The 22,388-nt window shown below is 45.0% G+C and overlaps 2 protein-coding genes across 3 annotated transcripts in view; one reads left to right on the forward strand and one right to left on the reverse strand.

The window, feature by feature from the left end:
* Positions 1 to 1,249, reverse strand: part of VSIG10L2 (V-set and immunoglobulin domain containing 10 like 2) — a 34,007-nt gene extending 32,758 nt beyond the window's left edge. Inside the window, exon 1 of the mRNA XM_075839243.1 lies at positions 1,167 to 1,249. Coding sequence (XP_075695358.1) covers positions 1,167 to 1,170 — 4 coding nt within the window. The 5' untranslated portion in view covers positions 1,171 to 1,249. The remainder of the gene's footprint in view (positions 1 to 1,166) is intronic.
* A 46-nt stretch (positions 1,250 to 1,295) lies between these two features.
* On the forward strand, positions 1,296 to 21,182 carry DDX25 (DEAD-box helicase 25). 2 transcript variants are annotated; one of them, XM_075839244.1, is made up of 13 exons: positions 1,296 to 1,489; positions 2,404 to 2,446; positions 3,721 to 3,762; positions 3,861 to 3,935; positions 7,008 to 7,143; positions 9,225 to 9,317; positions 9,574 to 9,676; positions 10,655 to 10,769; positions 12,462 to 12,639; positions 13,919 to 14,156; positions 15,695 to 15,857; positions 19,660 to 19,848; positions 20,308 to 21,182. In XM_075839244.1, exons 1-13 carry the CDS (start codon positions 1,367 to 1,369, stop codon positions 20,367 to 20,369), a joined length of 1,560 nt encoding a protein of 519 aa, XP_075695359.1. In that variant the 5' UTR covers positions 1,296 to 1,366; the 3' UTR covers positions 20,370 to 21,182. The 2 variants fall into 2 exon arrangements, with proteins under 2 accessions (XP_075695359.1, XP_075695360.1); XM_075839245.1 differs by lacking the exon at positions 3,861 to 3,935.
* Positions 21,183 to 22,388: the final 1,206 nt, after the last annotated feature.

A 22,388-nucleotide genomic window follows, 5' to 3' on the forward strand; every position in this document is an offset into this window, starting at 1 on the left:
TAAATGGGTGACGTATGGCACTATATGCAGTAAATGGGTGACGTATGGCACTATATGTAGTAAATGGGTGACGTATGGCACTATATGTAGTAAATGGGTGATGTATGGCACTATATGCAGTAAATGGGTGATGTATGGCACTATATGCAGTAAATGGGTGATGTATGGCACTATATGCAGTAAATGGGTTATGTATGGCACTATATATGCAGTAAATGGGTGACGTATGGCACTATATGCAGTAAATGGGTGACGTATGGCACTATATGCAGTAAATGGGTGACGTATGGCACTATATGTAGTAAATGGGTGACGTATGGCACTATATGTAGTAAATGGGTGATGTATGGCACTATATGCAGTAAATGGGTGATGTATGGCACTATATGCAGTAAATGGGTGATGTATGGCACTATATGCAGTAAATGGGTTATGTATGGCCCTATATATGCAGTAAATGGGTGATGTATGGCACTATATGCAGTAAATGGGTGACGTATGGCACTATATATGCAGTAAATGGGTGATGTATGGCACTATATGCAGTAAATGGGTTATGTATGGCCCTATATATGCAGTAAATGGGTGATGTATGGCACTATATGCAGTAAATGGGTGACGTATGGCACTATATGCAGTAAATGGCTGATGTATGGCACTATAAGCAGTAAATGGGTTATGTATGGCACTATATATGCAGTAAATGGGTGATGTATGGCACTATATGCAGTAAATGGCTGATGTATGGCACTATGTAGTAAATGGGTGATGTATGGCACTATATGCAGTAAATGGGTGATGTATGGCACTATATGCAGTAAATGGGTTATGTATGGCCCTATATATGCAGTAAATGGGTTATGTATGGCACTATATGCAGTAAATGGCTGATGTATGGCACTATATGCAGTAAATGGGTTATGTATGGCACTATATATGCAGTAAATGGGTGATGTATGGCACTATATGCAGTAAATGGCTGATGTATGGCACTATAAGCAGTATGGCAGTGTTATATGGGGGTACATGCATAGTGCAGGAAATGGTTCACACATACAAACTGCATATTGGCTTCATTTTCGGGCCGGTGTCCTGCTTCGGTAATATCATGACCCCCAGGTGAAATGACTTTACCCCTATTCCCCATTTTCCGCTATCCCCCTTACCCATACAGCTCCTGTAGAAGCGCCATCTACTGGCGGGAGGTCAGCCCTGCGCCTTCTCCTCGCAGACTATGCCTGGGAACTCTACAGCCTGCGCGCTGACGTCACCACGTCCCTGCCCGGGCTTTTCGAAGGGGCGGAGTCAGGAGGATAGAGGCCCCGCCCAGGCGTTGCTAGGCACGGTTAGAGGGGTAGAAGGAGCGATGGCGGCCGTGCGCGGTAACGGAGCCGTGTGGCGGGGGCGAGGAGTGGTGGCCGCGGATGCTGTGCGCTCTAAAGTGCATGGAACTTCTCATGGACAACCCACCGACCCGCAAAACAACAATGTAACTCCATGTAATGATATAATGTACAGTCACGTGTCACACGGATACTTTGTATATAGTGGTGTAACCGTTACCTCGGTGCTCTGCAACCTGTGGATGTGCGACTACAACTCCCAGCATTGCATGTGTTGTGATTGTGCTTTTCTATTGGAGAAGGTCTGGGAATTATTTTTTTTCCCAACAAGTGACGCCAATCATGGGGGAAAAAGTGGCATTTCTGTCAGTCCTATGTAAGAGCGTGTACGCCGGCTGTCGCATCGTTACAATACGTTTGGCGCGTTTTGATGTCGCCGTTTTCCTCCAGTTGCCTATAGTTCTCCAGCTGTGGTGAAACTACAACTCCCAGCATGTGGCGAGACGGGTTCCAGGCCGCGGTATAGGGTTTATTCACGTGTTGCGGTCACGTTGTGGGTTTTTTTCCGCTGTCTTTTGAAACCGCGGTATCGCAACGTGTGGATAAACCCTCAGATGATTGTCGGTGACCGCGGAGCTGCTGCTGTCCCTTTAACGTCCTGTAGGTTTTGTACAGATCTGATACCGCTGCAAATTGTTATAGTAAAATTCCAATAATCTGGAAAACTTGGGGGGGCCAGATTTCCCGAACCATTGGATGGGCGCACACAATAAGCGTACGGTGGTCCCTAAAGATCATGGGGCATTCCGGACGGGCACATGCGGTGGTGTCGACAAGCTGGCGCTCTAACCTCCGCCGTGTGGCTCCAGCGATGGACTCGCCAAGTGCCGGACTATCATGTCAATTCCTGGTAATCCGGCATGGGATTATTTTTGTTGCGTGACAGATTATCAGGGTTTCTGATCCATAAACTGCTGGATTAAAGGATTTACATGCCTAAGAATGGATAATTCCTTGTATCCGACTTCAGTGTCTTACTGTCTGTCTTTGTATTTTACAGATTATCGTTCCCAGTCATCAGTTTAAGTGTAAAAAACACTCAGGTAAATCCAGTAATTGTTTTTACTTTTTAGTCCTGCTGTTACAGCTGAGGGTTTGTTACAATTGTATCCGGTCTAGACAATCTTCAATTGGGACCCTCCGCCTCTACAATGTATCAATGTGAGTAAAATGTATCGGTATTGGGTGCAGGCTGTTTATCTGATAGAGAATTGTCTAGACTGGATACAATTGTAACGAATCCTCAGCTGTGAGATGTATTAGGCTGTGTTCACTTCTGCGGTGGAGCATTGTTAGGAGATTCCGTCGCAGTCCTGGGGAAAAATGCCGGACGAAATAAACAGACACCGTGACCGCAATCCAACGAAACCCATTAAAGACAATGGTCTTTGTCATGCAGCAGATCTGGCGCTTCCGTTTTTCTGCTCCTATGACAAAGCAAAGAAATGGAAAACGAGTGCAGGTGTGAACGAAGCCTATAATCTGTGCAGGTTTTTAGTATTTTCATATAAAAAGTAATGTTCCCATTCACTGACAGTAAGCAAAGATCTTGAAATCGTTAGGAATTCAAGCACAAAGTATATTAGAAAGCTTTATTTACTGGAAAATCCCATTGGGACAAGATCACACATGCAGTTTCTGGTGCAGTTTTTATCTCATTTTTTTATTTATTTTTTTTCCCATAACCAGAAGTGGATGTAGAAGGAAAGAAATAAGGAAAAGACTGATCCATCTCCTTTCCTTTGTGTCCCCTCCTGGGTTTGCCGAAACCGGATCGGTTCTGTTGAAATCCCCCACAGATATTATATAGTTGGCCAGTCCTGCTAACGTATATCTGATGTGTGATCGGCGGGATCTGATCCCCGGGACCCCCACTGATCAGCACAATGAAGAAGCTGCGCTCAGGACGACCTGCAGGACTGGGCGCAGCCTCATCAATGACTGTACAGCTCTGTCTGGTACAAGAGTGAAGGGGCCGCAGCGCTGCCCCTTATACTGCTGATTGCTGGGGGGGGGGGTCCTAATGATAGGCCATTATCGTATAATAGTGGAAATCCGCTGCAGAGGGGGCTTCCCACCGGATTCATTTATGACATTTCGATAAAATACTGAGACCCCCACCAATCGCTAAAACAAAGGTACTGAAGGGCTCTTCCTTCGGCCGTGCTCAACGTCACTTTGGATAGTTGTCCTATCGACCTTGTGTTTTTATGGGTGACAAAGCTTTGGATTGACCCTATAGAGCCACTATAGAATAAAGACTCTTCTCTGCGCCCACAGTGATCTATATACAGTAACGTGTTTATATGCTTTTCAGGAAGATACTGCCCCTGTGAAGAGGAGGAGGAGGATGATGTCGGTAAGTTGAGCTTCTTGTAACCTAGAAATGTGATCGCTGCTTTACCAGGCCAGAAATATGCTCAGAGCGGTTGTCACTCTCCTTCCCCCCCCATACAGCAGTGAAGGGGTCTGCAGCTCCCCTGTACCTCCAGTCACACAATGGATCGAAGGTGCCGCCTGAAGTTTCAAAAGGTATCTTCAGCCTTACAGCTGACGGCGTCTCCACCAGTTTAAATTGACGATGGGACGGCGGGTGGTCTGATTGCTTTGGCAAACGTACAACGCCGGAAGCCTCTCCTACATAGCTCAAGTGATAGGTTCCTGCCACCAGGAGGCGCTCCTATTTCACCTTTGGGTCGCTGACCGTGTTGGGCAGCTGTACGAGGGGCGACCGAGAGAAAGATGACATAAAATAAGTTGTTCACACCCAATATTATCAAAATAACACGTCTTATTATTAGGACATACGAGATCTTTGAAGGGTAATAACTTTCAGAAAACTTCTGTCATGTCATAGTGAACTGTCAGAAGTTTTGATCGGTTGGGATCTGAGCACTGAGCCCTCCACCGATCGCTAAGACTAAGCGGCAGGCTAATCTCAATCCATTAGAGGGCAATGTTAATGTTAATGCTGATTTTATACAAGTTTTCCAGGTGCGGTCGTTCTGTACCTCTAGGCTCAGAGATTTGAATAAGGAAGCTACCACTCATACTCTGGATGAGTTCATAGGCCCAACGGTTCTTCGGGCGACTATCTCGAGGTTGTATAGTTCACTCGAGGATTATTTTGTCCGTCCGCGCCCACGGGCTATGTTCAAAATATGGGAACGATGGACGCAAGATCCGGCAATAGGAGAGACCATATTGTAGGGTTGGGAGACGGTACGGAAGGTGATAGTGAACGAGAGCTGGAGGGAAACCTATTTTAAACTAATACATTCGGCCATATATGGCTTTAATATTCTACCTTCGCAGTCCTTCCCCGATCGCATTACGAGCTGTCCCAAATGCAACACGCCCCTGACAAATTTATGGCACGGAATATGGAGCTGTGTTCAGACTGAACGATACTGGGAGATGGTACGCAGATTTATTGTGGATCATTGGAAGGCGAAACTTCCGATGACGCCTCAAGCGCTGCTGTTCCATCAGGCGCGACCACCAGAGGAAGAGGGGGCTCGAGGAACGAGATCTCCGCTCCCCTTGGTGCACACAATTTTGCTGGTGGCCTTGAGGTGCCTTCTGTGTAAATGGCTGGAAGCGGATACACCGGGTCTCGACATGATCGTGACTAGCTTGAAACAATTACTAGCTCTCGAACGGGTGGAGGTAGAAAGAAGGAAAGAAACGGGAACCAAGAAGTTATTTGCTAAATGGCAAATATTTATAGAAACGCAATGCACAGCGACTGAGGTGGTGGAAATTGTTACGCCCTTTAGACACACAGCATGGTATCGCACGCAGGCACATTAGGAGGCTTACAAATGGAACCTCGATAATAGAAGGGGAAGGGATGGGACGGAGATATTATCTGACGGCCTGGGTCGTGTTCGGGGATAGGGGAAGTCAGGTTGTTAACGTTTTTAGTCGCTGGGCAGATGCAAAGAGATATGCCATGAGTATATGTTATGTTATTTTATGTTGTGTTAGTTATATTCACAAGTATGCGAGATTCAAATTGTAACGCAATTTTTCTGTGAAATGTTTGTGAAAAAATGTTAATAAAAATGATGTTTTAAAAAAAAAAAAGACTAAGCGGCAGAAGTGCGCGCTGAGCCGCTTTGTGTCTGATCGGCTTTTCTCGGAACGCCGATGTATAAAGTCTCTGAGCGCATACACCAGCTGCTCGGCTTTCCAAGAAAGGGTGATCAGAAATTAAGCAGCTCAGCGCTCACCCGACGCTTCGTTTTACCGATCAATGTGGGTCTCCGTGCTCGGACTCCCACCGATCAAAACTTCTGACATGTCAGAAGTTTTCTGAAAGTTTAGTTACCCTTTAAAGCCATTTAAAATACACAAAAGTAACCGGGGTCCCCAATAATAAGGTGCAGTGCACGCACGAAGACAGCAAATAGGACCAGGAAGTACAAATAATCAAAGAAATATAAATATATAGACCAAAAATACAGCAATAACCGAAAAAACTACCAAACTGATGATAATCTCACAGTCTCTATTGTGTCCCCTGCATAGGACGGAATAAAGTGAAAAAAAATCGAGAAACTCAGATCACATAAGTCTGATTCTAAATGTGGTATGAGGCAACCTGGTCTGTAGGGGGGCTGCAATAGAGATCCAGCAGCTGTGGGGGTGCACAGACAAGGGAGCCGCTCCGTTACTTTACTACAGGCGTGAGACGAGCGCTGAGGGGTAACTGCACCTGAGTACTCAGGAGGAGCCATCACTACAAGGGCTGCTCCATATGTTTACATACAAGGATTACAAGCATGGTTCCATCTGTACCCACATATCTTTACATGCACAAGGAGGAGTACAAACATGGCTGCCTCTGTACCCACATCATTACATGTACAAGGAGTACAAACATGGCTGCCTCTGTACCCACATATCATTACATGTACAAGGAGTACAAACATGGCTGCCTCTGTACCCACATATCATTACATGAACAAGGAGTACAAACATGGCTGCCTCTGTACCCACAAGATGAGATTGGGGTAGCTTCTCCCTGAGATGTGTTAGGCTATGTTCACACGGGGTATTTTGCCGAGTTTTTTGACGCGGAAACCGCGTCGCAAAACTAGGCAAAAACGGCCCGAGAACGCCTCCCATTGATTTCAATGGGAGGCGTCGGCGTCTTTTTCCCGCGAGCAGTAAAACTGCCTCGCGGGAAAAAGAAGCGGCATGCCCTATCTTCGGGCGCTTCCGCCTCCAACCTCCCATTGACTTCAATGGGAGGCAGGAGAAAGCGTATATCTCGCTGTTTTATGCCCGCGGCGCTCAATGGCCCTGGGCGAAAAACGGTGCGATAATCGCCGCGAAAATCGGCGTGCAGGGAGAGGAATATCTGCCTCAAAGTTCCAAACGGAATTTTGAGGCAGATATTCCTCCCCCAAAATACTCCGTGTGAACATAGCCTAATGTAGTAAAAAAGAAGCCTGGAATAAAGAGAGGCATTTAGGGGAGGGGGTTTAATCGCCTGTAGAGATGTGTATACATGGGACTATAGATCTGTGATGACATCGTTATAATTTATCATATGCAAAGCTGAACGACTGAAGTGCGTGATGTCATTAATTGCAGTGGACCGGGCAGCAAACTCCCTTCTTAATAAACTGATCCGGAAGTCTCTGGTGGAGTCTAGTCAGAACGTGGAGGTCCTGCAGAGAGACCCCTCTTCTCCATTATACTCCGTGAAGTCGTTTGAGGAACTACACCTGTAAGTGATTACAGAAGAAATGGAGGACGACCGCAGATAGCTGGATGTGAAGACGCGTCTGATCGATAGCAGGATGTTTATACAAGACGGGGAACGTGACTCCATCACAAAACTGCTAGGGGTTGTACAGGATTAGAAAAACATGGCCGCTTCCACAAACAGCACCACTCCTGTCCACAGGTTGCGTGCGGTATTGCAACTCATCCCATTCACTTCATTTAAGCTGAGCTGCAATACCAGACACAACACATGGACAGGTGTGGCGCTGTTTCTGAAAGAAAGCATCCATGTTCTAATCTTTAACCCCTTCCCGTCACAGCCGTTTGGGGATTTTTATTTTTCCTCCCTACCTCCCAAAAGCCATAACTTTTTTTTATTTTTTTCATCAATATTGCCAGATGAGAGCTTGTTTTTTTGCGGGACGAGTTGTAGTTTATTACGGCACCGTTCATTGTACCATATAATGTATTGGGAACCGGGGAAAAAATATTTTGTAAGGGTAGAAAAAGAAAAAAAAATGATTCTTCAATCTTTTAAGGGGTTTCGTTTTTACGGCTTTCACCGTACGGTAAAAGTGGCATGTTAACTTTATTCTATCGGTCGAAACGATTACGCCGATACCAAATTTCTATAGATTTTTATTTTTTTGTGTTTTACTACCTTTACAAGGAAGAAACTGATTGTTAAATATAACATTTCTGTTTTGTCGCCACGTTCTGAGAGGCAGAACTTTTTTATTTTTGTGGCGATTGAGCGCTATGAGGGCTTATTTTTTTTGCGGTGCGAGCTGTAGTTTCTATTGGTATCATTTTGGGCTACATGAGATTTTTCTATCACTTTTTTTTTATTTCATTTTTTTGTGGGAGATGAAGTGTCCAAAAAAGTGATTCTGGTGTTTTTAATTTTTTACGGCGATCACCGTGCGGATTAAATAATGGTGTATTGTAATAGTTCGGACTTTTACGGATGCAGCGATACCAATTTATTTTTTACGTTACTTTAGAGGAAAAATGGGAAAAGTTTTTTTTTTTTGAACTTCATGTTTTTTTTACACTACTTAAAATGTGTAAAATATTGTTTAAAAAAAGTTTATCAGTCCCCCTAGGAGCCTTGAACCAGCGATCGTTGGATCTCTGGTAGAATGCAGTATATTGTCATTTTTAGGGTATGTTCACACGAGGTCATTACGTCCGTAATTGACGGACGTATTTCGGCCGCAAGTACCGGACCGAACACAGTGCAGGGAGCCGGGCTCCTAGCATCATAGTTATGTACGACGCTAGGAGTCCCTGCCTCTCCGTGGAACTACTGTCCCGTACTGAAAACATGATTACTGTACGGGACAGTTGTCCTGCAGAGAGGCAGGGACTCCTAGCGTCGTACATAACTATGATGCTAGGAGCCCGGCTCCCTGCACTGTGTTCGGTCCGGGACTTGCGGCCGAAATACGTCCGTCACTTACGGACGTAATGACCTTGTGTGAACATACCCTAACAGGCTCCTGGTAAGCCCTGCCAAAGGCTGAAAGGCAGCCCTGGGGGCCTACATTAGGCCCCAGAGCTGCGTTGACCACCATCGGCACCCCCGATTGTGTTGCAGTGGAGGCGATGAGCTGTCGGAGGGGGGGGCTCCTCCTTTTTTTGACGTCTTAAATGCTGCTTAGGTCCTGATTGATCGCAGCATCTAAGAGGTTAAATGGCCAGGAACAGCGCAATCGCCTGGCCATTAGTCCCGGGTGTCAGCTGTAATGCACAGCTGACACCCACTTTGTACGGAGCGGACTCAGAGGTTGAGCCCGCTCCAAACATCACCTCCCCCATCACGAAGCAATACTACATCGTGGTGCGGATCGGAGTTAATACAACCTAGTCTTTGTTACTTGGCGTCGTTGCCATTGAGAGATTGGATTTACATGAGGACAACTTCAGTAGCCCCAAAAACTGATCCCGCGTTGTGTATATATACGAAGCCACGGGTGCGGGATCGCAAATCGGATGATGACCCAGTTCTAACGGGTCGCATCAATAGCAATGCCACAGAGGATGGCGTGGAAATCTAATATGTGCGTGTTCTTTCTGCAGAATGCCCGCGCTCTTGAAGGGGATCTATGCTATGGGCTTTAACAGACCTTCCAAAATCCAAGCGACTGCTCTTCCAATGATTCTCGCTGACCCGTAAGTATGGGCGCCGTTTGTTTTTCAGGTCGCCATTGGTGAAAGGAGGATATGATGGTGTTCACGCTCCGCTACATTGTGTCATGCTGCCCACATTGCAAATACAAGTTCAGAAGGAATTTCATTTGCCGTAAAAAAAAAATCATAATTCAATAATGTCCCCCTTATGGCTAGTTCCTTGTGAACGTGACGGCTGCAAATGGTTTTTCACACAGGTATAAAAAAGTGTTCAGATGTCGTTTACTTTTCTTTCCAGGCCCCAGAATCTGATCGCTCAGAGCCAGTCGGGGACAGGGAAGACGGCAGCATTTGTTCTAGCGATGCTCAGCAGAATTGAGGTCGTGAAAAAATATCCTCAGGTGAGTGTAAGGGGGTCGTACACGCGGCATGAAACAGATGCCATATAACTGCTATGAGGTATATTCACACACGGCAGATTTGTTGCAGAAATTTCTGGGACTGAAAATCCATTCCAGACGTGAATAGGACGGATCCTGCAGCGGGTCATGTGTTTCTTCAAACCCCTTTCAGATAATTCAGACTGTTTCAGAAAATGATTGCACCAAATCTGCTGTGTGTGAATATCCCCTTACAGAGTCCATGAGTCACTTCACAAAACATTGTCTGGGGCAGAGTTACTAAAGGGGTATCTCACGTTAGGTATTTATGGTATATCCACAGGGTAAGCCATAAATGTCTGATAAATGTGGGTCTCGCCTCTGGGGCCTGCACCGGTCTACAGAACGTGGCCCCCTGACCCCCTTCCTACCACGTCTCGCTGTCTATGTTTTCTGGCCACTGAGTGAGGAGGTGGCCGGGTGGACAAAAACAGCTACGTGGTTCCCGTAACTCCCGTGTATATGAAATAAATGTCCGAAATTAGAAAAACCCTTTAAAACCGTCTTAAAGTTAGATAAAAGCTAGACCAGACAGAAACGGCGCCAAATGTAGGATCTGTTCACACTGTATTTACAGTATTCGTCGGTAGTATTTGCCGACCAATACCTCAGACGGATACCACATTATAGGCATACAGGGATATGTCGCCCATAGGCTCCCATGTTAAAAAAATAAATAAATATATATATATATATACAGAGACTTCCTTATACTTTCTCTTTGTTGGAGCCTTTTTACACAAGTACTTCCCCCCCCCCCCCAAAATCTGGCGCCAAATCTAGACCCATTTCAGCATGGAAAACAGTTTGTGATTTGTTTTTTTGCTTCGTAAATCTCCCCCTGTCCCTCCCAGTTTTTTTTTTTGCCGAGGAGATGAGACTTTCAGAAATAACAGAACTTTTTTCCCAGTTCTGATCGTCGATCCGTTCTCTCCGCAGTGCATCTGCCTCAGTCCTACATTTGAATTGGCTTTGCAGACCGGAGAAGTCATAGAACAGATGGGGAAGTATTGTGACGGCGCTGACGTGATCTACGCGATACGGGGGAACAGACGTATGTATCATTATCGAATTGGAAATGTTTTGCACCTTATTGATTCATTTTATATGTGAAACTGCTGGTGACGGATCCAGTCCGTGAATGAGAATATTTGTATAATAAAACTCCGGTCTAACACCGCCCAAAAATCCCATTGGGCCAGAATGTGGAATAAACGTGTCAGACGGGCGCAGGTAAGTCCCCACGGGGGCAGGAAGAATGCGGTCTTAGATGTTTATTGTGTGAACAAACAAATCACCCAGTTTATTAGCTCTGCTTCACTTCTTGCTAAAGGCCATCTTTTCTAGGGGTATGTTCAGACGTGGCGGAGTTGCCATTACTGACTCCACAGCGCAAATATGTGGGAATTTAAAGTACGATGCATGTTTTTAAAAAAACAATCCCCACGTAGCGGAAAACTTCTGCATGGAAACGTGAGCATGCCGCAGAAGAGGACGTCTCGCAGCAAAACCCATATGTTATTAAAAAAAATTGACACTTTTAGGCCGGGTTCACACGGGGCAGATACGCTGCTTAAAAGCGCGCAGCTTATCTGCCCTGTGAGCCGCAGGGAATTCCGGGCGAAAAAGCGCATCAAACTGGTGCAGTAATGTCCACTGCGGAAAACTGCCGTATTAACCGGCCTGTTAGCATCCCAGGAGCCTGTGATTGGCTGCGGCGGTCACATGGGATGAAGCGTCCTAGGAGGCCGGCCCTCTGACATCATAGAGGCCGGCCTCCTGGGATGATGTTTCATCCCTTGTGACCTCCGCTACAGCCTGTGATTGGCTGCGGCGGTCACATGGGATAAAACGTCATCCCAGAAGGCCGCGCTGGAAGGAGGAACATTGACTTCTGGATAAGTATGGATCTTGTTTTTTTTTGGTTTTTTTTATGTATTGCGTTTTTTTCGGCGGGATCGACACGAACCCACCTCAAAAAACGCAACAACTATTTGTTGCGGTATTTACCTCCCCATTGAATTCAATGGGGAAAATCTGCAACAAATCAGCGTTTATGCTAGTACAGTTGACATGCTGCGGAATAAAATTCCGCCCCTCCAGTCGATTTCTGGGCGTTTTTTCTGTTCCGTATTTAGGCAGCGTGAGGGTGAGATTTGTTTGGTCTCATCCACTTCGCTGCTACTGTATTCGCTGCCGATTTTTACGCGACAAATTCCGTTGTGGAAAAACTGCAGTATTTACGCAAGGTGTGAACTGACCCTTCGAGTATGTTCAGACGCGGCTATTTCTGATTTGAAGACTTCACAAGCCTCGGACAGACGTCTGTTTTTCATTATCCGCATTTTAAAATAAAGTACCGGGTCATTTACAGTAGAAGGCCTTCCCTGCGACAAATGTCAGGAAACTTTCTTCTTATGGTATGTTTACACGCACACGTAAAAATGGCTGAAACTTACGGCGCTGTTTTCAGCCGTTTCTGAAGCTGAAAATGTCTTTTGAGGCGTTTTTTTCCTCTACTTTTTTTTTTTTGGAGCGGTTTTTCATAGTGTCAATAGATAAACGGCTCAGAGAAGTGACATGCTCCTTTTTACAGGGCACTTTTTCCCGTTGATTTCAATGGGCAGATGTTTGTAGCCATTCAGCTATATGCCTGAAAACTCTGCGTATGAACCTGTCCTTACAGGATGGAAATGACATGTAGCATTCAAATTGATAAAGTGTTTTTCATTTTACTTTTGCGCAGCCTCCAGAGGGAGCAAAATAGAAGCCCAGATTATTGTGGGAACTCCGGGGACGGTCATGGATTGGTGCTTCAAGCTCAAGCTTTTCAACGTCCAGAATATCAAAGTCTTTGTTCTGGATGAAGCGGACGTCATGATTGGTCTTCAGGGTCATTCTGACCACAGTGTCCGAGTAAAGAGGCGAGTCCCCATGGAAGGAAGGGCTCCCATTATAGTTCCAAAATAGTTCTTTTAATCCCTAACTCCATGTAGAACCTGCATATGCCACAATTCTGCTGGGTGACCTTTATGAAAGTGGCAGGTCTTCAACATTAGGGTGGTTGTCCAGGAATAAAAAAACATGGTTGCTATTTACCCAAAACAGCGCCACTCCTAACCACAGGTTGCGTGTGGTATTGCAGCTCCGCCCCATTCACTTCCTTGGAGCTCAGCTGCCATACCAGACACAACCCATAGACTGATGCGGTGCTTTTTCTGTAAGAAAGCAGCCATGTTTTTCGATTCCCAGGCGATGCCTTTTAAGGCCAGGATCACATGTTCAATTTTGATGCAGTTTTTCATCTTCGTTGTTTGAGCCAAATTCAGAAGCGATGCTTTATTTTGTGTCCACTCTTCTGTGTTTGACTCAAATACTGGAAATACTGGATGTGTGATCCTGTCCTAAAGAGATTGTACGGCGAGGACAAACCCCCTTAATGTAGTCCCCCCTAGGACTAAGCGCTCAGTGTGTGTGGTGGAGGGGCCCCTGCAATCAGCTGATGGCACCAGGGGGTGCTCATAGCGTGAATGTTGCGTGGCTGCAGAGAAAATACGGTATTACATGGTGCCCATTCATTTGACCTCGTAGTATGTGGACATGGCTAGTCCACCAGAGGGATAGCTGCTCTGCGCTCTAGCCGATAGAGAGGGATGCTAAGCGAGCGACCTTCCCTTTATGGACGTCTATATTTCCTAAAAAGTGATTGCCCAGTTGGGACAGTCCCATTTTAGGCTAGGAATATAGTGCTATACACCTATGGTCAGTGCAATGTAAGGGCAGGAAGTTGTGAAGACTTGAGGAATTTTCCTGTTGCCCTCGTAGTTGTCCGCATTTGCGAGCCGCGCTCCCATTATATAGTATGGGAGCACGATCCGTAAAATAAAAAAAATAGGACACGTCCTATTTTTTACCGAAGGTTTCTACGGCACTGACCCCTTCCCGTAAATATACGGGAAGGTGTCCATCGGCTATAGACTATATGGGACCGTAATTACGGACTGATTCTCCGATCGTGTGCATGGGGCCTATACTTTAGGGGTATGTTTACAATCAGTTTATATTACCGCCGCCTTTCTTGTTTGACCGCCGGCTTTCCCCTTCCTAATACTGCCCCCCCCCCTCCCCCTAATCACGGTGCGGCGCTGTTGTGTAGAGTCCTACATGCTGGGAGATGCGGTGACTCTTGTGTCTTCTTTGCAGGGCAATGCCGTCGGACTGCCAGATGCTTCTGTTCTCCGCTACTTTTGAAGAGACCGTCTGGTGTTTTGCTGAGAGGATCGTTCCGGATCCAAACATCATAAAATTAAAAAAAGAAGAGCTGACGCTGCAGAATATTCGACAATTTTATGATTTTTGTGAAAATAAGGAAGCAAAATACAAAGCCTTATCCAACATGTACGGGACCATCACTATTGCACAGGCAATCATCTTCTGTCAGGTAGAGTCACTGCTCAAACCACGCGCCCTCCACATGCTGTAAAGGGGGTTTTCAGGGATACAAGTGCTGGGACCCCCACGTTCCTTAGAATGAAGGTGCCGCATCGCTAGTTAATTGCCGCAGGTCCCACTGATTTCTCTTGTACAGCGGACACGTGCTGAATGCGGCCGGCCGGGGGCAGCACTGTGCAGGAGGAATGCCAGCGACCTCTATCCCTTCATTCTCCGGATCGGTGGGGGTCTCAAAGGTCCGACCTTCACCCATCAGAATGTTATGGCATGTTTTTGTGATAATCCGTAACATTCAAGATGTGAAAACTCCTTTAACCCCTTAATGACCAGCCTATTTTAGACCTTCGTGACCAAGCCATTTTTTTACGTTTTTCCATCGTCTCATTCAAAGAGCTATAGCCTTTTTTATTTTTGTGTCGACATCGCCGTATAAGGTCTTGTTTTTTGCGGGACAAGTTGTATTTTATAATAGCACCATTTTGGGGTACATAGAATTTATTGATTAACTTTTATAAACTTTTTTTGAGGGGGGGATAAAAAAAACAGCAATTTCGCCACACTTTTTTGCGTCCTAAATTTACGCCGTTTACCGTGTGGTATAAATAACACAATAACTTTATTCAGCGGGTTGTTACGATTGCAACGATACCAAATTTGTATAGATTTTGTATGTTTTACTACTTTTACACAGTAAAAACGCTTTTTTTTTTTTTCGGAATGATTTGTTTTTGGGTCTCCATATTTGAAGAGCTGTAAAAAAAAATTTTTTTGCCGATACAATTGTAGGAGGGCTTTTTTTTTGCGGGACAACTTTGTAGTTTTTATCGGTACCATTTTGGAGTAGATGCAACTTTTTGATCACTTTTTATCACATTTTTTTTTTAAGGCTGGATTCAAAGAAAACAGCAATTTTTGCATGTTATTTTATTTTATTTTTTACGACGTTCACCGTGCAGCTTAAATGATGTAATAAGTTTATAGTCGGGGTCGTTACGGATGCGGCGATACCAAATATGTGTAACTTTAACTTTATTTTGTTTGTTAATAATAAAGCATATTGTAAGGGGAAAAGTGGGATTTTTTTGGGGGGATTTTTTTTATCACTTTTTTTTCACTTATTAAACTTTTTTCACTTTTTTACTAGTCCCACTAGGGGACTTCACTATGCGATAATCCGATCGCATTTATAATACACTGCAATACTTCTGTATTGCAGTGTATTATGCCTGTCCGTGTAAAACAGACAGGCATCTGCTAGGTTATGCCAGAGGCATGATCTAGCAGGCATTCACGACAGGCAGACCTGGGGGCCTTTTAGGCCCCCGGCTGCCATCGGAGACACAAACACTCGGCGATCTTATCGCCGGGTGTCGGTGGGGGAGAGAGGGACGTAAAAAGTCTATGGCATCGGAATAAGGCCCGTTAGTGACCGATGTAAAAACACTATGGGGCGGTCATTAACGGGTTAAAGTGTGGTTGTCTTGTTTTTTTTAATAAATAATTAACTCTTAATTTCTTGTTTAATAGACCCGTAAAACGGCCAGCTGGCTTTCCCAAGCAATGACCCGTGATGGACACGTGGTGGCTTTGTTGAGTGGAGAATTGACGGTGACCGAGCGAGCCAATATTATCCAGAGATTTCGAGATGGAAAGGAGAAAGTTCTCATCACCACTAATGTCTGTGCTCGGGGTAAGATATATGTATTTGTTTGTCGGTTCCTCCATAAACACCATTGAGCCGGTTCCGTTGGCAGCCAAACTTTCCTCTATGGTCGACAGCGCGGCTGTGCTCGACGCATTACAGGTCCAGGATCCTGAACCTTCCTCCACATAATAGGGTTTTTCCTATAGGCGCCCTAAGCCCCGGACGTCCTGTATCCCTTCCAAGAAGATTTGTTGAATAATTGGTCATCCTTCCCTGCGGTAGACCCAATGATTTGTCATCCGGCTGAAAACACCCCTCAACCTATGGCGCTTCCTCCTTCCAGGATCATCGTGACCGCAAGCTGGAATCCTTTGCCAAATTTTTTTTTTTTTATGCAGCCGGCTCGGTTCTTTTGACTGATTTTTGCCTTCAGTCAATATGACTTCATCCAGGCATAGGGTCTGGTGCTCTGACATAAAGAGTCTCTGTCACCAGTTTATAACTGCCCGATCTTTTACCTAATCTAATAGGCGCTTTAATGTAGATAACAGTTTTTGTTTTTGAAACTTTTATTTTTGACCAAGTTATGATCATTTTTAGTTTTATGCTAATTTGTTTTTAATGCCCAACTGGGCGTCTTTTTTTACTTTTCATCAACTGGGCGTTGTACAGAGGAGTGTATGACGCTGACCAATCGGTGACCAATCAGCGTCATACACTTCTCTTCCTTCCTGCCCAACTTGTTTCACTTCACAGCATGATCTCGCTAGATTATGCTGTGATGGGTCTTCCTCCCGCAGGTCCTTCACCGGAGCGACAGGTATGTCTGTTTAGTCTTCCATGGCTCCGGTGAAGGACCTGTGGGAGGAAGTCCCGTCACAGCGTGATCTCGCGAGATCACACTGTGCTTTGAATAAAGAGAAGTGTATGACGCTGATTGGTCAGCGTCATACACTTTTCTTTACAACGCCCACTTGGTCAAAATTTAAAAAAAAAACGCCCTGTTGGGCATTATGGACAAATTAGCATAAAACTAAAAATTATCATAACTTGGTCAAAAATAAACGTTTAAAAAAAAACAAAAAACGTATCTATATTAACTGGTTCCCGACCACTGGCTGTGTTTTTACGGTCAGGGTCCTTAAAACCCGCGCCATTGACTTTTTACGGCTCTGGTTTTAACTTGCTGCCCGCGCGATCGGGCAGCTGAATGTCGGGTCTCCGGCTGTCAGTGACCCTGAGGAGAAGATAGACGCTTTCGCTGCTTCTGTCTTCTCTGATCACTCGTACACAGCGCTCAATGAACGCTGTGTATATGAATAGAGTCAGCGGCCGCGCCGCTGTCTCTATCGGTCCCGGTGATCATGTGACTGGTCACATGATCACCGGGTACCGTTAGTGGCAGACTGCTGCTGGGTCTTACTAGACCCAGCACAGCCCTATTAGTGACAATAGTCACTATGAGAGGGCTGATTTCCCCTGTAACTGGGGCTGCTGTGCAAAAGATGGTGTAAAAGAAAGAAAAAACAATATATAAAGTCCCCCAAAGGTCTTTTTTGACCTTTGAGGGACTGACCATAGTAATAAAAAAAATAAAGTGCAAAAAAAATTAATAATAAATACACAAAATATCCACCCCAAAAAAAACTTCCCCCTCCCGCCAATCATTGTTGTAACGCTAGCGCTGACCCAATTACCCTAATATAGACATGTAATATATTAACATTTCTGGTAGACAATGACGATCACAAATAAAAGGTCTATTTTAGGGTAAAACTATGTTATTACCAAAAAAAAATAGCTGAAACGTAAAAAAGCTTATTTTTTTTTAACTATTCTTTTCAAACTTTATGAATAAAAATTCTATAATAGCAAAAAGGATGTGTATAAAAACGATAAAAAAATAAACCTGCATTGTCTACGGAAAAAGCATCGCAAAAATCACGTCGTTAGCCCAACAAATAAAAAAGTTATAGCCGTTTAACGAACGCGTGCTAAAAATGGCTAAACGGTGTCTGGTCCTGAAGGCTCCAAATAGCGCGGTCCTGAACTGGTTAAAGCGCCTATTAGATCGGGCAGTTATAAACTGGTGACAGAGCCCCTTTAAAGAGTCTCTGTCACCACATTATAAGTGCCCTGTCTCCTACATAATGTGATCAGCGCTGTAATGTAGGTGACGGTAATGCTCTTTATTTTAAAAAAAACAATCAATTTTTACCACGTTAGGAGCGATTTTAGATTTATGCTAATGAGTTGCTTAATGCCCAAGTGGCCGTGTTTTTACTTTAGACCATGTGGGCGTTGTACATAGGAGTGTATGATCATCAGAGCGATCTCTATGCAGACACTGAACAAGCAGGAGATGCCGGGAAGTCTGCAGTATTGTGAATGCAGTTCTGGGCTATATAAAGCTTAGATTTACTTACCGACATTTTTCCTTTCCCGGAGTTCAAAGGCAGCACCCAATGGGTTAATGACCCGCTTCTTCCCGGCTAGTACAGAAGAAAAGACACAATTAGTCTTAATTACAACCTCGTTAACCCTCAGGCCAATGGTATAAAGCACCTCGACCAGACATGTCATTTAGCAATAAACCAAAAACAGGGGTGGGAAACTGCGCTGCCTTTGAACTCAGCGAAAGGGAACATTTCAGTAAGTAAATTTTAAGCTTTCCCTATCATTCCAAAGGCAGCGCACAATGGGAATTCAAGGGAAGAAAAAACAAATGGGTGGGTTTACAAATCCGCAACCTGGAGTACCCGTCTGCCACAAGACACCCCCGCGTCAGCCAAGGTAACCTGTCTGTGACGCTTCATGAAAGTATCTCCTGAAGACTAGGTCGCTGCTTGGAAAATGTGATCTAGACCCGCGTAGAGTCTTTCAGCCAAGTCGACTGCGCTATTGGTTCCGGCAAAACGACGGGTCCGGTGAACAACAGACACAAACGGAAACCACGGGCACCGGATCCGTCACCACAGAAATCAATGGTGACGGAAATGGAGAAATCTGGTTTCCGTTTGTATCTGTTCAGGGTCCCGTTCTGACCAAACGTCAGGCCGGGACCCCAAAGCAGATGTGAACAGAGCTTAATGAGAAAAAAATCTTTCAGCAGATCACACACAGGAAAATATTTCCCTTGTTTGTTTGGATGTTCCCCTTTCAAACCCTCTGATTGGACAGATTCTTTGACCGATTTAATGAGATGAAATGTTCTCCTCCTTCCTGAACGAATAATAATCTCCAGGATCGCCGGGATCAGGGTCCTGTAGCCTCTTTAACTCTGCCTCCGAATTCCTTCAGGGAATTTTGAGGAAGATTTTGACGTGCCAGCGCTTTTTTGCCACTGGTTTTACTGCGTTTTTTCGCCCGCAGCCATTGAAGCTAATGCGAGGACCACGGGTGAAAAAAAAAAACCCGCTCGCCGCCGGTTTTGTTTCTGCCTCCGATTGATTTGAATGCGAGGTCCGAGGCGGAACCGCGACAAGAAAGGACATTCCGCTTTTTTTTTTTTTTTCCTGCGAGCATCTAAAAGCCGCCCGCAAAAAAAAGAAACTGCATCCGATTGAAGTCGATGGGGGGGGGGGGGGTGATTTTGGCTTTTTTCTTCTTTTTTGGCGTTTATTCAGATCAGTTTTTTGGCGCTGATTTTGATGTCAAAAACTGAACAGGGCCTTATAGGAGTAACGCTCCCGACGATGGTCCTGAACAGATCGTGACGTTGGCTTTGCCTCTACTAAGACTTTGCAGAGCTCTCGTTTGTTTACGGAGAAGCGGTTTATACCGGGTGCCGTATTGTCTTAGCCGGAGAAATCCATTTTAATTACTATTTTTTTTTTTAACCCTTCAGGAATTGATGTAGAACAAGTGTCAATTGTTGTCAACTTCGACTTGCCCGTGACTATGGAAGGCTTAACGGATTACGAGACCTACCTGCATCGGATCGGCCGCACCGGCAGGTTTGGTAAGAAAGGCGTGGCCGTCAACCTCGTGGAGAAATGTTTCATGTACATTCTGCGTGACCTGGAGGAGCATTTTGGTAAGCGGACGTCATTTCCGTGGCCGTGTGCACCGGGCGACTCGGTCCGGCAGCGCGTTACATCATTGTATCTTGTGGTTTAGAATGTGCAAAATTAACATTTTACTCCGAATAATCCTACAAGAATAGCCGTAGGAACAAAATACTACCGTAACACTGCCCCCTATCGATAAGAATATGAAAAAGTAGAATTTTTTTGGCTTTTACTGCTACATGTGTATTAACAAATACTCCAAACCATTATAGGGGTATCATGATATGAGGAGAGTGGGGCGTTTTTTTTTTTTTTTAACTGTGTATTTGGTCGCAGTTAAAGGGGTTGTCCCAAAGAGGGTCCCTGTCACTTATGGGGACATAGGGACATCGTAGAGGGGTCCACTGCTTGGGACTTATGTCTGGGGGGGGGGTTGCTATGTACTGACCTCATGTTTTGGACATGGTGATTTATTTTCTCTTTAGACATAAAGATCCCGAGACTGGACACCGGAGACATCGATGAAATGGAGAGACTGTGTTACTGAGGGGGACGACCACGGGAAGATTCTAGAGCGGCTGGTAGAAGAGAGGAGATATGACTGTATTGTCAGTGTGCGCGGGCGCGCCGCCCCGTGTGAAGTTTACAGCACTCGTCACTAGGTTTTCATGCACTTTTTATATTTGTTGTTTAAAAAATTTCACTTTTTTTTGTTGCCACGTTTTGTAAATGTCGCTGCGAGTACAAGAGGCCGAAGTAAAGGCTCTCCTGAGGGGGGTCCATTCTGCATCCGTTATGGGTCACTGCATCACGGGTATTGATGGGAGTTCAGTGGTCTGGTTTTAGATGCACTTCACGTTTATTTATTTTTTTTGCACTATAGTTACTGTGAATAAGGGAGAATTAGAGGGATTTTTTTTTTCCCTTCCTAAAAAGTTTTGGTAAAGTTCCTCCCCAGTTTACGATGGCACAGATTAGTCACATGATCACACTGGCAGCGACCCTTATACATGACATTGGATGTATCCTGTGCGGAGCGGTGGCAGAATCCTATAAGGGGCGCTTAGCTGATGGTTTACGATTCGGCGCACTAGAGGTGGTTCCCTTATAACGGCTCACGCCGGCGGCTCGACTGACTTGTTTTATCCGGTTATAGGACACGGTCGTCCTCCTTTTTTTTTTTTTTTTTGAATGTTTTGCTGTTCCAGTTTAACTTTTCGTGTCCCGGTTGGACGGAGGTTTTCAGACTCTGCAGTTTTTGTTATTAAATGTGATTAATGGAAATCAGTTGCGAATTTCCTGTAAAGAAAAATTTTTTTGTAATGTAAAAAATATTTTTATTAAACAAAAGTTACGGTTATTGAGTAAATGACTTTGTCCCAACCCACAGCAGGGACCCAGCAGCAATGCTCGCAATCGGGAAAAACTCTGTTGCCGATGCCCGATGTGACCACCGGCATTAAAGGGTTTTTACGGCCCATGTCGCTTCGGGGGCCGGTCACCGGCTTCCACGTGGCGAGATTGCGGGAGCCGGTGTGTTCCTCTAGCAGCTGGGGAGCCTTGTGAACGATCCCAGCCCTGCTATAGGAAGATTGCTAGGACTGTGGCAGGTCTCAATAGCAATGCACTAATCTTGCAGTCTGTGGCATAAGCGATCTAATGATCGCAGGTTCAAGTCCCCTAGAGGGGATAAATAAAAGAATAAAATGTAAAGTTTTTATAAAAATTCTAATGAACCCGCTTTCCCTAGATCACATAGATATATATACACTAGGTATCCCCACGTCCAAAAACGCACGAACTATAAAAACATTTATCCAATGCGTCAGAGGGGAAAAAAGGTCAAAATGGACTAATCAGGTTTTTTTTGCCAGTTCAACACCCCAAAAACATAAGAGATTGAAATGCCCGACATCCCCCAACATGGTATTAATAAAAACGACATCTTTCCACGCACCAAAAGACGCCCGACACCGCTCTGTACCCAGAAATATAAAAAAGTTATAGGGGTCACGATATGGGGATGCCAAAAATGTTTTTTAAAGGTACACTAACAATATAAATGTGGTATCGCCGTGATCGTCCTGACCCGCAGAATAAAGAGAATGCGTCATTGTCACCGTGCAGTGAAGACTGTAAACACGAAACCCCATTCTGAACTTTTTTTTCCCACTTCATCGCACATAATAAATATTACCATTAGAAAGTACAACTTGTCCCGTAAAACTGAAGACCTCACATGGCTGTCAACGAAAAATAATCAGAATCAGAAACAATGTCTTCCTCCCATAAGTTATGATGGTGGCGCAGCCGTAAAGACCAGACAGATGGCAAGTGTGGGGTTTATTACCGGTAATTCAGTTCTCATGAGTCCACAGTGACGGCACACGAGGAGGATGATCCCTTGACCTCTGTAGGGACAGGAACTGAGAGGTTAAAAGGGCCCACCCACCATATCCCTACACTGGAAGGGACTGGCTAATTTTATCTGTATGTTAACTTCACCTACCACGAAGAAGGTAGGGGGTGGGTAAATGTACGCCGTCATGGTGGACTAAACCAAATT

Source organism: Rhinoderma darwinii, chromosome 10, assembly GCF_050947455.1.
Source record: "Rhinoderma darwinii isolate aRhiDar2 chromosome 10, aRhiDar2.hap1, whole genome shotgun sequence".
Lineage (NCBI taxonomy): Eukaryota > Metazoa > Chordata > Amphibia > Anura > Rhinodermatidae > Rhinoderma > Rhinoderma darwinii.